Source organism: Parasteatoda tepidariorum, chromosome 5, assembly GCF_982258835.1.
Source record: "Parasteatoda tepidariorum strain Cologne lab strain chromosome 5, Ptep-v5.0, whole genome shotgun sequence".
Taxonomy (NCBI): Eukaryota; Metazoa; Arthropoda; class Arachnida; order Araneae; family Theridiidae; genus Parasteatoda; species Parasteatoda tepidariorum.
In genome coordinates this window covers 65,415,861-65,432,394 of record NC_141759.1, presented here as the reverse complement: position 1 = coordinate 65,432,394, position 16,534 = coordinate 65,415,861, and the positions used below count along the sequence as shown (strand labels likewise).

At 28.4% G+C, this 16,534-nt stretch overlaps 1 protein-coding gene across 1 annotated transcript in view; it reads left to right on the top strand.

Annotated features, from left to right (window-relative positions):
- Positions 1–8,046, top strand: part of LOC107444405 (neuropeptide F receptor-like) — a 121,569-nt gene extending 113,523 nt beyond the window's left edge. Inside the window, exons 2-3 of the mRNA XM_016058530.4 lie at positions 947–1,184; positions 5,839–8,046. Coding sequence (XP_015914016.3) covers positions 1,073–1,184; positions 5,839–6,884 — 1,158 coding nt within the window. The 5' untranslated portion in view covers positions 947–1,072 and the 3' untranslated portion in view covers positions 6,885–8,046. The remainder of the gene's footprint in view (positions 1–946; positions 1,185–5,838) is intronic.
- The last annotated feature ends 8,488 nt before the right edge of the window (positions 8,047–16,534 follow it).

Sequence of the window (16,534 nt, the reverse complement as noted above, 5' to 3'; positions counted from 1 at the left end):
TTTATGCACATTCGGAGTCGCATATCAACGCTTAAGAGAGGAAGAAAGTAAAACACAATCGAAATCAGTCGAATCACTAGTGAGGAATGCTGTTGAAAAACATCAAAACCAGTTTGATTTCTGTATGAAACTTGGTGTTATTTCCAATAATAACATTTCAACTTCCATATGTTTCCTTCACCAATCACGCAGTGAGATGTTTTTGGTCCAGCTATCTTCATTAGTACTTCGATGGATTTCGATAGAAAGTTTGATTTCTCTGGCTTAAATATTACTTTACATAATTTTTTTTTTAACTTCATTTCTTAAAAAAAAATCAAAAATCATCTATTAAGGGTAGTATTTTCAGAATACCTCGCATATTTTATTGTTTATAACGCTAAAAATTCAAAAAGTAAATTTAAGAGAATAAAACTTGTAATAATTTATTTTAACTCCTTTTTATTTAAGAAACGATAATCTAAATCAAAATGAAAGGTTGTATTATTCAGATCCACTTATTTCACTTTCGTTTTTATTTAAAAAACGTTAATCTAAATCAAAGTGAGAGGTTGTAATACTTTTTTTTAAATTTTCAATGGCAGGGAATACAAACAATAACACAGAGGAAGAATAAAAATAGAAAATAACAAAAGACCGAAGTCATCTTCCCAAAAGCTCTCTCGCACGCTAATATCTTGCGGTCTCCGATTCAAGTCCGTGGAGCCTCCTACAGCAATGAAGGTGCTCTCTATTCATTGGTGCTCCAGAACCACACAGTTGGCACTGTGTTGTAATATTCAGATCCACTTATTTCACTTTCCTTTTTATTTAAAAAACATTAATCTGAATCAAAGTGAAAGGTTGTAATATTCAGATACAATTATTTTACTTTCTTTTTTATTTAAAAAACGTTAATCTGAATCAAAATGAAAGGTTATAATATTCATATCTAATTATTTTACAGATACATAAGATGGCTGTATATTTCTAAGGCATGAAAAATTTCAAGTCTACTAACGTAATGGTAAAACTTAGTGCATTGAAGGTATAATGTATTTTTCAAGAAATTAAATTCAGGGATATCTTCAAAATGGAAGTATTTGCAAGTTCTTCATCCAACTCCTCAATGGACGTTTTCAATTTTAACTGGAGTCAAGTGGCTCGTATATTAGAAGAACATCTAAGTGATCATGTTTTTGAAGGTAAGATATAACAATCAAACTATTTATTCTTAAAGAAATGCATACATATGCATAACTGAGCAAAATAATGAAGCTGAATCAGCGTTTAATTGTTACAGTGGTAATCATGATTACTCACTTTAATACAATGAGTCATTAATATTTCCGTACGTTGTATTTTCATTTTGATGTCTAGTTATTCCTTTTTTTAAAAATTTAGTAGAAATATTAGTATACCAAGCATGTTTCTTTAAGGACAGAATAATGGCATACAAAAAGCTTTGCAAAAAAACATTTTGTTTTTCAGTTTTTACTGTAAACCTTGCTTTTGTCTTTTTTAATTTCAGTTTTGCCTAGATAACATTTTGCTTGTGTTGAAAACTTAATAATCAGGTCAACATTCAGTTTTAAAATGTTAAAGAAAGTATAGAGATGCCTAAGCAAATAAATCTTGCTTCAGTGATGGCCGTAAAATCTTAATTGAGAAGATGAATTTACTCACAGTTTGAGAACGCTTTCTGCTCCTGATTTGCGAAGTATGTCTACGTATTGTTTTTAGGAGGTTTTTCTATCCTTGCATTGTAAAGGGAGTGCCAATATCAATATAAAAGGATTGTTTACGCAACCTTATAGAGAACATTATAGTACATAAACTAGTATAATTAAATCTTACTTTTTTTCAAGCTTGCATGATTTATTTGCTAATTACTACATATAAATCTTGTTGGGTTTTGTGATGAAGGTTGCTGCTGACATTAATCAAGTTTACACTGTTGTCTGGAAATTTTCATTTTTAACTCTCTTAATTCCTTTTTTAATTCATAAACCTTTTGAAGATAATAAAAGAATTTGAATGATTTTGGAAGAACTCAATCAAATGATGCAATGAAAACATTATCTGAAGATTATAATGAACAATTTTAATTGACATGCAATAAGCATTAAAATACATTGCATTTAGTCGTTATCAATATTCAATTCAAAAAATAAAAAAATATGTATGAATCTTTTTCAGATTATATTAAGTAACATCGTGATGTAATAAGTAATATCTTGAGTACAGTACTATAACTAAAACGAAAATCGTGAGTTTTTTCTTAGTTGTCTAATTTTAATACTCTCTTCTACTTTCCACTTACACCCCAGATAACAGTATAAGGTTTATTTAAATGCCAGCAATCACCTTTATCGCAAATCCCAACAAGATTTATTAATGAATAGAAAATAAAACATGTAGGTTTAAAACAATGTTAAATTTAACTATGCTAATTTACGCGCTTTGAGGTTCGCATTACGTTTCCATAAATAACACTTATAACCTTTGGTATTAATTTCACAAAACACGGCTAGCAAAATGTCCCAAAGCGCTCTCAAACTGAAGATAAATTCATATTCTCAAGACTTTTTGAGACCATCATTGAAACAAGGTTTATTTGCCCATGCTATAATACACTTTTTTACACTTTAAAAGTGAAGGTTAGCCTAATCATTAAGTTTTTAACGTAAGAAAAATGTTGCATTTGAGAGCTTAGGTAAAGTTCGAATGAAAAAAGGTAAAAGCAAAGTTTACAGTACCTTTAAATAAAAACTGAAAAAAATAGATTTTTTTTGCAAAACATTTGCCTGTCCTTATTTATTTTTTACGAAACTATCTTTGCATACTAATATTTCTAAGTTTAAAGAAGAATTAATTCTTGAACCAACCTATACAAATCAAATGAAAATGAAAATCTAACGCTTACCGTGTAGTTGCCTGCTATTTGAGTATATATGCTTTTGACAAAACATAAGCAATAATTGTGAGTTTTTTGTCCTATTTTTAAAAGTTGTCTAGTTTTAATACCTTCCATTAATTTCCACATTCGCTTTTAAAAATATTGAATGATGGAATTCCAAATCTTTAACTATATAAGCCAGTCATAAAAATATTTTTATACGTAGCTTGATATCAAAAAAGGCCAAGCTTTCATCCAGTTTTACAACTGTGACCATGTTTTTAATGGAAGACAAGAAAGTAATGCAAACAGTACTCTGAGAAATACAATAAACATACATACAAGGGTGTAAAAAAGTTAGGAAACACTCAAATATTTTGAGAAATATACATCAGATTGAAAAAGGGGAAATAATCACAGTCAATATATTTTGAAAGCTATTCAATGATAACAAACTTGATCTTTTACCTCCATCCCTTGTTTGGCACTCTGGGGGGACGAACTTTGAAATTTTAAATATGAACTTCTATTTTTTATGAACCTCAATTTTTAGATTATCCAGAAAAATGTAACCCTATTTGAATTGCAGGTTTATGCATTTTGCTTCACAGATGGCGTTGCAATCGAAAAAAATTAAATACGAATACAAGATATTTAAAATGGCGCATTTTGAAACCTATCAGATTCAGGAACATAAAAATAAACACGTTTAATAATGAATATTTTATCATTTTTTCTTGTAATAAACCATGAATATTTAACACTTTCTTAGTAAATAAAGAGATTTCATTCTTGTTATTCTCAAAGTTAAGTGGAATCAATTGTCATCTATTTTCTGTCTGAAGAAAACTCTCTGCTCTAATGGTTAGATTTGAAAATTCTAAGCAGGAATGCCAAATCAGATATTTTTTCCTCGTATTTTTTCTTCAAATTTAATAAATAAAAGAACAAAAAAAAATAATCTGTTAAAGAAATAAAAAAACAATTTCCACTTAAATTCCAGGCAAATTAGGAGAATTTAAACATCAAACAAAAGTATGCTTTACGATATCTGAAGAGAAAGCATTATCGTGTTCTTAAATAATGTCGTTTTTTTGCATTATGCAACCAATTTATGAAATTCAACTCCATTTGGAAACACAAAATCAAAGAAATACTGCTTTGTGATAAATTTTCGTAATTTATTTATTATTCCGTTTTAAGATCATAGAAATACTAAATTTGTTTGGGTATTTTAACAATGAAGTGTTTTCAACTGAAAAAAAATGGCAGATGATAAATTAAGTCATTGTACATTGTCGAAATGAACGAAAAAATTCTGTAATTAACAGGGTACTGGTACGTTTTTCCTATTAATGTTTGTTTTTTGATCTTCAATTTCTATTAAGTTTATGAAAATCAATTAATATTTTAGGATTAATGCAGCTCTCAATTTATGTTTTTTAACAATTTCATGTTTGTAGTTAAATGTAGTTTGTATTAAATGGAAGAAAATAAATTAATTAATAAAAATTTAATTAAAATAATTATACAATTACAAATTTATTCTTTGTTAAAAATTCAAGTTTGTTACGATTTTATTTATTAATATATTCGCTAAATTTAAAATATTTGGCTAAATAATACTTAACTACCTCCACTCTAAAACCTGGAAAAACTGGATTGTCTTTAATATATATTTAGACTAATCGATGACTTATGCAAATTGATTCTATTACTGATTTTTTTCAGCTCAAATGTTTGAAACGCAAGATAAGGAACTAAATTCATATATATTGTTCCCCGGTATATTAATTATGCAAAATTAAACATTTTATTCAGTTTGTATCGTTTATCTCGCTATACAATATTGTCATTCAAATGATAAAATACTTTAGCTCGTTTCAAATGAAATTTGAAAAGTAAGTATACTAACTTGACTCACACTATGCACTTTGCATCATATTGAAATATATCGTTTTTTGCCCTGCCTTCAACTCAAATAGATTAGGTACCTTACACTGTTTTGAATACAGTTTCTGAATAACAGGCGGATAATAGTAATTGATGTATGTAATTTACAAAATAGTTTAATTAATTTATTTATTTGGTTCTGAATGTTTTGCAGATGGATTTATTATTAGTGCAACGTCAATAGGTTAGTTTTCTGTATAGTCTAATTAGTTCAGTTTCACAGATTTATTTGACAATATTGTTCTTACAATAACAGCTTATTTAGCTTAATTGTGATTCAGACAGTATCTATTCTTAAGTTGGGTAATTTTTCTCCTTTACTTTTAATTATTTAAATTTCTTTGCTTAGTTTTAATTATATTTATAATGCGAAAGCTAGATAATGCAAATGTAAATAATGTTTGTCATAAATTGTACTTTCCAGAACATGTTTTTTTTTAATTTATAGCACAATGGTTAAAAGAAGGAATTATTTTAGTTTTTTTAAAAAAATAATAACTCGTAGTTTGTTTTGGTATTCGCATTTTTGATTTACAATGCGTGTAAATACTACCGAGTGCCCCATAATAAGCACCGGTATGAAAAACTTCAGAAAGCAAAATCAAAAGAAACTGAAACGTACGTTGCATTTTGAATACCTGAGTTTTAAACTAAACAAGTTTCAAAACTGGAAGTAAAGATCGTCAACAGATGGCTCTGCTGTCTGGAAGAACTCATGAAACAATGCTCTCTTCTACGTGTTTAACTGAAATGCTTGAAATTTTCTCCTCACGTATTTATTGTACATGGTGTTTTTTTCCTCCTCTCCCTTTTTTTTCCAAAGAAAATATGTTTGGTATCTGTAAGCCATTGTAAAACAAATGTTACAATCTAACCCTTTCAATCTAGGTCCTTTCTGCAATTAAAAAGAGAACGCTATAACTAAGAGCTCACAAGACAAGAAATTTATTTTTCAAGTGTATATTAATGTTTATTTTTCAAACCTTATTGATGTTTTTCTCTTCTAGGTTCGAAGAAAACGATATTATTATCCAGCTACGTAGGCCTAGTTTTTGCTGGAGTGTGCATCAATTTAATAGTGTCTTTGGTAATAGTTTGTAATTCCCGTCTACGAGTTGCTCGGAATCTTCTAATAGTAAACCTGAGCTTTTCTGATCTCATGCTTTGCTTGTTTTGCATGCCTTTTACTCTGATTGAGCTTATGAACCGTACATGGAACCTTGGCGCATTTCTTTGTCGAGGCGTTCCATTTGTGCAAGGTATCACTATATTTGTTGCTTCAGCTACGGTATCTGCCATTGCCATTGATCGCCAACAAGTAATTATCAATTTCAATGGTAACAAAAAGAAAATGAAAAATGGGAAGAGTAACATGCTTCTGTATACCACTATACTCTGGTTCTTTTCTGTGCTCTTGTCTCTTCCAATACTTTTCTCAAAAACTGTTACCACAGTCTCATTAGCTGGAATGGTGCTATACAACAAATGCATCGAACAATGGCCTTCGACCCATGCTAAGGCGATGTATACCATTCTTATCTTAATAGCACAGTTTTTTATTCCAAGCATTGTCTTAACTGTAACACACTTCCGTATTAAATCATATCTGAACAGGAGTGTTCGAAGACACGATGCAAAAAGTTCTCCTCGAACATCAGAACGCTTAAGAAAGGAACTGAAAAGAAATAACCGAGCCACAGTTGTATTGTCTTTCATATCTGTGGTGTTTGCTATAAGCTGGTTGCCATGGAATGCTTTTAATATCATGGCGGATTTTGATCTTCTCTCTGATATGCCAGCTGATCAATTCTATTTAGCATTCGCCGTTTGCCATTTAGTTGCAATGTCATCTAGTATAACTAACCCTATATTATATGGCTGGTTTAACAGTAATGTAAGAAGGGAGCTTCGGCAATGTAGATTAGCATTATTTAGTCATATATTTACAGAAAATAAAGAATCAAAGATTGAAGGTACTAACGGATCTGCTGTGTATGATAATACTTATATAAGATCTTCGGGGAAGCCAGAGCAACAAGAGAGTCAACTGTAGCTATTCTTTAAAATACTGTATTGATTTAAATGCATGTAAATGATATTGAAAGAGAACTTTAAGGACATTGATGAATGTAAGGTGATGAATGATGAATATTATTGCTTTATATATCTGAGTTTCATAACTGAGCTACATTCTGATAATGGAAATTTTAATTTGAGTAGATAATTTAGAAAGAATAATCATTACCCTGTTTAAATAATCACAAAATAAATATTTTTCAATTATCATCGTCACATACAATAGCAAAGTGTTAAGGCTGTTTTTCGATGGCTTTGTCATTACATGAAATGATGCTCCAAAAATGGCACAAAACGTCAATATGGAGAAAAGTCAAAGTTTTGAGAAAATGAAAACAGTTTGCTGTCCAATTTTTTTATACTTTAAAAGTTACTCTAATGCTGTATTACTTGGGCTCATAATTAGGCCCTAAATAACGAATTTTGATAGTTTTCATCTAGGTGGAAAAATGTCGTCGATTTGCGATTTTTAATGTAGTTTAATAACTTATAGAACCTTTAAGTTATTTGTTCATTTTAAAGCCTGTATAATTAGTCACTGCAAGATGTCAGATATAATTTAAAATTATAGCTTTGCTTCATGTCTAAGACTCTTATATGTGTCATTTTTAAATTTCTTGGTGAAGAAACTGAAACCATGTAATATAATTCTTCTATGAACATGTTAATTTTTAATTGAAATAAGTTTCATGTTACTTAAACTTATGAGTGCTTATTTGTTAATTTTTTATACTATAATATAGTAGGATACAAAATGCACCCATTATCGCTAGATGAAGAAATGATATATATAAATATTTAATACAATAAAATCATCCTGTATTAAAGATCAATGATTTGAAGAAGTAAGACAAGCAATAGATAGTATAAAAATTATAATATTTACAAAATTCACTGTAACTTTTAGTGAAATATACTCAGTGAAAATAGAATTTTAAGGGTGCCAACTATACCAAACTGCAATTCATGTCAATTGTATATAAACTTGTAAGGAAAAAAGGTTGAATATTTATGAAATATATATATATTAATACAGTATCAACTCAAGCTATCTCTACGCATGAGATAAAGCAATTAATGTTGCATGTTCAGTTTCGATCTTATCATTAAATAACTGTTTGAAAACGTAAATAAAATTAGAAAAAATATAGTGAATATTTAATGAAATTTTTATATATATATATATATATATATATATATATATATATATATATATATATATATATATATATATATATATATATATATATATATATATATATATATATATATATATATATATATATATATATATATATATATATATATATATATATATATATATATATATATATATATATATATATATATTCATATATATATATATATATATATATATATATATATATATATATATATATATATATATATATATATATATATACATATATATATATATATACATATATATATATATATATATATATACATATATATATATATATATATATATATGTATATATGAAATTTATATATATATATATATATATATATATATATATATATATATATATATATATATATATATATATATATATATGAAATTTTTTACTTTACCTGTAGTATAACTTTTGAGAAAAAACCAAAGACAATAGTAACAAAGTGCTACAATAGTACAAATATATTTGGAAAATAAAATGACTGTCGAGCAAAAATCTGAAATCTTTTAGGCCTTGAACCGACCATCACTAAATATTACTAAATATACCAGTGTTGGTGTTTCGTTTAATAGTATGTTTCAAATAATATATGCCTTTGCTAACGTGACTAAAGATGTATATTTTTTGATAATCGGTAAATATTATTAAGTACCAATCTAGCAATGACTTTTGCAATACAAAAGTTTTGTTACTATTTAGACATATAAGGTTTTGATCGGTTATTTCTGTCATTACCACTAAACAACTTTAATACAGTATATTATTTTTCATTGATATAGTTCAAGCACAAGAAAAAATGTACATACGAGGATATTTTTTCCTTTCATCTTTAAATGTGATATTAGTGCATAGAGAAATAAAATTTTCTACAGTCATGTGCATAGAGTTAAGTTTAAGTAAGAATAATACACTAATTATAATTAGATTTTTTTATTCTTGCAAATAGTGTTTTTACTAATGCTTTAAGTACTCAAAGCTCTGTTGAACAAATACATATGAGCAAGTTTATTTCTTAATTAAGCTAAATATTGTAACAAATTAAAAACTACATTATAATAATTAGTAACTGTTATAATATTTATATGAATGACTGCATGTTAGCATTATGACACATAAAAAAGCTAGTTTAACGTTCAAAACAACTAATAAAGAAACTATTTTTTTAAACGAAGCCAAGATAAAAACCTCTTTACTATTTGACTGATTTCTTCTTTATTTATTTGTCAAACATAAAATTTGAACAAAAAAGAAAAGAAAAAAAACAACAGAATCTACTAAGCAAAGCAAAAGCTCGAATTGATGAAAAGGTAACTTAAAATATCAACTTTATATCATTGCTGATGACTTATTTATGAGTTTGAACTATCAAGCTGCATTTTTACAATTTAAAATTAATTTAGAAATAAATATTAATGACATGGGTTAAAAATAGGGATAATAGTACGTATTCGTATAAATGCAAATTTTATTATTAAGCATAAATAACGTAACAGAATAAAATAATAATTTTAATTTACCACAATAATTTATATTTTTTAATTTTAAATATTTGGCATTGCCTATTAAAAATTACGCAGCATCATTTTAGACTATCTTTGTAAAAATTAATACAATGTCTTCATTATGAAATTAGTTTTTATTAGTTTAAAAGTTTAATGCCCGGAATTTAATAATAAATATCATGACCATTTGTGAGCGTTAACTTGTTTTTATTTTATGATAGCTTGCATTATATCAAAAATGATGTTTAAAATGAAAATACCTAAATATTTGTTATAAGTTAGTTTAAATACTTTATTTTGCTGTATCTTAGCTATAGGTATAAGCCAAAATATTCTGAAACTATTGTCTTAATATTGTATACTTTAAAATTAAGATACTTTGAAACTATGACATTAATTTACAGGAGATTGAAGGAAGGGAAGAGTACAAAAGAACTAACTTTTCCCTTACTTTATAAACATTAACAAAATGATATCAAAAGAAATCACATTTTAGTGTGCTTTGGTTACTGACTGTTAGGTTTCTTTGAAGTGAGAAAATACACAATGTCCAAAAGAATGTGTTATATTTTTATTAAATGATATTTATTGTAATTCTTATATTCCCATGAAATTTAGACAGTTAAAACTTTTCAATTTATTAAATTTGAAAAATAATATGCAAAATCTTATAGTTTAGTTTATTTTTGTAACTGGCTTTGACATTTATTCAAAGTTTTAGAACTTATAACACTTTGTATGTCTAATGAAAACGTATGATGCATTTTTGATAAAATGTTCTTTAATGTGATTAACTCACAAGAACTTAAGGCCTAAAAGAAATGAAAAAAATTTCATATTAAACAATATATAAAGTAGCATAACTATTCTATTTCTCAGAAGATTGAAAATTCATAATATTTACATTTTTTATGTGTTTTCAATTAATTGCTCGTTATTTTAAGTAATTCACAAGAAGTATGAACATTTTACTATAATAAAAGTATTACTTTAAAGTATGTATGATAAAAATGTATTATACATTTTTAATTAAATGCACTTTATTGTAATTAGTTCACAAAAATTTTAAACTTAAAAGAAATACTATTTTTTTTTCATAATAAATAACAATGTATAAAGCAACAAAGCAGATTCTATTTCTTCAACACTTGAGAATTGTACAAAAGTTTTTAACATATTTTCAATTAAATGTTCGTTATATTAAATAATTCGTACGTAGTATAAACATTTCAGAATAAATAAAAATTTAAGAAAAAATATATTTTATTGGTTTACTTTTGTAACTTACTCTGACATTTCTTTAAAGTTTTAGAATAATTTATTAAATAACGTATATGTTACATTTTGTAATTAAATGATCGTTACTTTACATAATTCTCGTGAAATTTAAACAGTTAACAAGAAAGAAATTTCCTTATATTATTTAAAACTCCTTCATTAAATGCTTATTTAAAAATTTAAACTGTAGTATACTGTTTAATAACTGACTTTAAAAAGGCATAAAATTACTAAAATAAGACTACACAAAAGTTTGTGAAGCATTTCTAAGTAAATATTTTGCACTTTTAATTTTTAGCAAGACATTTAAAACGTTCACATGAAATGAAAAAGAAATGTTTGCAATGTTATAAAAACCATTTTTAAAGTGATATTTAAAAATTCACACTTTAATGTACTTTTATAACTTGTTCTAATATTTCCTTAAGTATGGAATATGTATTCAGAATTAGTATGGAGAATTATATAATACATTTTCAAATTAAATGTCTTGTAATATGAAAAATTATTTTTTGAGAAGGCTCAATTATGTTAACTGTCGCAATATTTTATAAACTTTTGAACACGATACAATCTTAAATGTGTACATATTTGTAAAAAATTTAACATATATTACTTAAAATATATTAATCTTATGGATATTCATACATTTTATTTGAAAATTATGAAGTTTATATGCTGTTGTTTACAAGTTTGTCAATCAAAATTGACAAGAATAGAATTATTTTTGAACCTTGTATTTATTCTTGTGTGGTTGCACTATATTTTACTGTCCTGAACTTAATTTTTCTTGTTAAAAAGGAAACAATGCATGCAGTTTTATTAAATGTTTCATGAAAGTTTACTCTAAGCAATTTATGATATACGTAGTAAACATTTTTACTCATTTTATTTTTTTTAATAATTCAGATTTAGAGGAGATATGATGTCTTATATTTTAATAAGCAAACTTCTTTATATTTTATAATCAGATTTCAATTTTTAACTAATTAATTTTCTTTAATTTTAATGTGAATTGTCTTTCAGCATCAATGCAAAATGCATGCCAGATTCTATATTTATCATTCATGTATCTATGTTTGTTGTAAATAATAAATATTTTGCTCATTACACGTTTGTATTATTTTTAAAAGTTTTAAATAAGTATTTAACGTTTCATTTTTATGCTTTATAAAAAATTCCTTTTAAAGCTTTACAAGTATTTTAATACAACTACAAAACTTCAAAGTTCATACAATTTCATAATATTTAAGGATATGGGGATAATTACGCGAAACGTTTCGATAATTTCAACAGTCAATTCTCTATAATCGACTGATATTTACAGAGCCCAGCCAATGTGATCGACGTCAACGTGAAATAACCTATCACAGAAGGCAGGTGGCAGCACATTACAAGGGAATCGAAAAAAATCACAATCTTTAGCGTAATACTGATACATAGCGATTTATCGGATGTCCAAAAGAGCATGATCATTGGCTTTAGAGCCAAAGGTAAAGACATTTTTGAAACTGACGATTTCGTAAACTGTTTGCATACAGTCACTCTAAAAATATACCGTGGATGACTAAATGGCATTATCCAAAATCAGCGACGTGGCAAATATGTTGCCCCACGGGTCATGGATTTCTGAAGTAAGCACGGTTGTGGAGGTGCCTTCCGGCAAATAAACCTGTATTTATTGAACAACTGACCACTCAGATGAACCGAATAGCTACCAATAGTGTCTCCTTAGTAAAAGTTTGGTTAACATTGAAGAGCATGGGCCTGTGCAGCAGACGCCTGATAAATTTACCTATGTTGACAGCTGTTCGTCCGCAACGAAGTCAAATATTTGCACTTCAGTACTACAACCTGATATCCACTGAGTTTCCACCGGGGGTTTTTTTCCGATTAATCATGTTTTTGCTCTATAGGGCAAATGGAGGTTGGCGTATATGGCCTGAAACGCCTGAAAACAAGAGCCCGGTAATGATAGCCAGGAGGGTCAGAATTGGAACAGGGAGAATTAGGATCTGGGGAATAATTTCGTAGCATTCTCTGGTTGCACTCACCATTGTGGAAGGCACGATGGGTCAACAAAAGTACGCATCTGCTCTTTCGGATTGTGTTTACATCTACTTGCGAATTTTTTCCTCAGCATATTGGCATCTACCAGCAGAGCTATACGATGTATCATATCGCTCGCAGTGTACGCGCGTGCTTTGAAGAGCACCAGGATTAGTTTACTATACTTCCTTAGCTACCAAGCCCCCGGACTTAAACCTAATCAAGAATCTGTAGGATCACCTCAGACGGGATCTTCAAACACGTTACCTAGAGTCGGAATAACTCAACATCCCAGTGAACATCTTCAAGAATTTAATTCACTCTTCTCCTGCACGTTTAGCAGAGCTCTACGAAAAGTGATTATTCTCACTTTTGAAGGGTGGTTACATTTATGTTACTGGACTGTGTAGTATTATTTTTAGAATTTCTACACTACCTTCAGAATTTCTACATAATGCAGCATAACTCATGCAACATAGTAGAATAGTACTGATAAAAATTACACCGAAGAGCCATTACATTATGACCCCCTCCTTCTATAACAATCGGCTAGCCCAGGTTTTCATGGTTTCTCGCCCAGGAACAATGTTTTCATGGGGCACATTAGGACCCATGATCCTCATAGAACAATCCCTGACGTCTGTAAGCTACTTGAACCTAGTTGCAGCCAAGGTTCACCCATTCATGGCAACAGTTTTTCCTGCGAGGGATGGTGTTTACCAACAGGATAATGCACCATGTTATAAGGGTCGAATCGTCATGGATTGGTTCGAGGAACATTCCAGTGACTTTCAAGTCATGTCTTGGCCCCCAAATTCACCTGGCCTTAATCCAATAGAGCATTTGTGGTCCCACTTGGAAAACCAAATTCGTGCTGTCACGCTACCCCCTCGCAATGTGAGGGAATTGCAGGACCAGTTGGTGAGGGCTTGGTACCAGATACCTCAGACTACCTATCAGCACCTTGTGGAGTCAATGCCACGGCAGATGCTAGCAGTTTTGAGGACTAAAGGTGGTCCTACATGTTATTAGCAAGGTGGTCATAATGTAATTTCTCTTCGGTGCATATTGCCTTTATCGGAGTTGTGATGCTTTCATCTAAAACATCTTTTCGTTTAATTTAATTTTAAACAAAAAGGCTTATTTATAATTCTCCAAATCCTTCACTAAAAAGCTTTAGAAATTTATAGAGAAGCAACTTCTGGTGTTAATATTTCTATTTTTATTTTTATTTTTACATATGCACTGAATAAATTTAATAATCTTAAAATATATGCAAGATGCCGAAGTTAAACATTTTAGAACTTCCTTCTAAGAGATGTATTAGAGCTTATCTTGATGACTCGAAAAAACTGCAAGTAGGTGGGAAATACTTTTTTAACTCTTTAACGTTCTTATTATAGTTAAGAAAACGGTCATAAAAGGGCCTATTTTTTATTCGAGGAAATTAAAATAAAAAAGGTGCATGTATAACAGTATGTATTCATATATAGTACTGTATTCATTTTTGATATTTTGAATTTTTTTCAGTTTGAAATTTAAATTTGATATGTACTCTATATGTCCATGTAACTCTTACTCCATAATGTACACAATATTAAAAAATATTTTATCTCAGAACACATACCACTGGCTGACATCTAGTTTAAAGTAAACTATTTCCGGTTACGTTGAAAAATAGTCTGGTGCAGCCATCTAGTGTGTAGAATAAGAAATAAAAAAATTCCGTGCTCAAGAGATGGATGTATTTAAAATTTTTTGGCGCATTGCTTTTGCACCTTCTAACCTGGAAATATTACGGGCACGAGAAACAGCAGACGAAAGCTCCCCCATGATATTGACGGAAGTGAGGGGGAGTATGTTGAAGCGGTTGAAAAGTTGTGAGAAAATTTTAAGAGAAATGGAAAAATTCGAGATGAGACAAGAATAGGCCTAAATCCATGCTCCATTGATTTGATGTCTGTATTGCAGTCGAGAGAAGACGCTTCAACATCTTTGTTTGATTTCTGTTCTTCCCGTTCTTTTTTTTTTTTTTTTTTTTTTGCATTCAATTATAAAACGAATATTTACTTAAGGTCTTTTTCTTCATGATGGTTTCCTTCTTTGAAAAGTTCCCGATGAAAAGTTTAATTTAAAAGCCTTAATCCTCACCTTTGCTAGAAAACAATTCATATCCGACCTTGCATTGCTATATTGCTATCAGATTTCTAATCATCATGATATATCCTATCCCGCTCAGTAATTCTGAAAAGTTTAATTGAAAAACCATAAACCCAACCGCTACTAGAAGGAAATTTATATCCGACACTGAATCGCCATACGATTTCGAATTATCAGGATATATTCTAACCAATTTAGTATTTCTGAAAAGTTTAACGGAGAAACCTTAAACCACAACCTTACCAGAAAGCAATTTATATACGCGACCCCGCATTGCCGTAAGATTTTGAATCGTCAGGATATACCCTTCCCCACCTAGTAGTTCTGAAAAGTTTAATGGAAAAACCTTAAATCACACCCTTACCAGAAAGCAATTTATATACGCGACCCCGCATTGCCGTAAGATTTCGAATCATGAGGATATATCCTATTCCACTTAGTAGTTCTGAAAAGTTTAAGTGAAAAATTTTAAACCATAGCTCTACTGGAAACAATTTATATCTGACTCTGCATTGACATTAGATTTCGAATCATCAGGATATATCCTACTCCACTCAGTAGTTCTGAAAAGTCTAATTTAAACATTTAAAATTTTTGTTTAGATTTTAAAAAAATTAGAATTTTTATATAGTATTAAATCTATAGCATAGATTTTTATTCTAATATTCTTCGCACGGAGAAGGTAAAAACTATCAAATTAATATTAATTCAACCAAACAAATAATTATAAGTATTGACAAATAAACAAATGGTTTTTGTATAAAAAGAGTAATACTATTTTTAAATGTAAAGTAAAAAATATATATATATATCATAGAATATAAGTTTAAAGCTTATGTTTAAATCTACACTGAGAAAAAAGTAAGGCCAAAACTACCAGAATACGGTTAAATTTACTCTGCTTCTGGCTCTAGGGGAACATCAAAAAGCTCAGTAATTTTTACCGATTTACTTTGGCAATGATTTTGGTAAAATTAACAATAAAATATAGTTCTAATAAGTGAAAAAATTTGGTAAATGTGGTTAAGTTTCGTCATTTTTTCAGTATATCGTAAAACATGACATTCAAAACTAGTATTTTGGTTACACTTACCTTTCAGTTTTGTATTTTCTTTTTAAATGTGTTGTAATAAGAACTGAAATGTTGAAAATTGGAATTTCCGATTGTCAAATTAATGGTTTAAATACCGTATATTTTGGTTTTATTAACCAGAATCATGTTTTTTTTCATTATCAGATATGTATTTATTATATAATACGGTAATTTGATCAGAATTCCCCCCCGCGTATGAATTATTGCAAATCAAATTACTTCTTAAATTACTTCTGAGTTGTAATTCCAATTATTAATAATTATCAATATAAAGTTATTTTTATAGGCGAGTTGAATAAAATTACTAATATTACGATATTATTTGTATTTTAATAACACAATAATG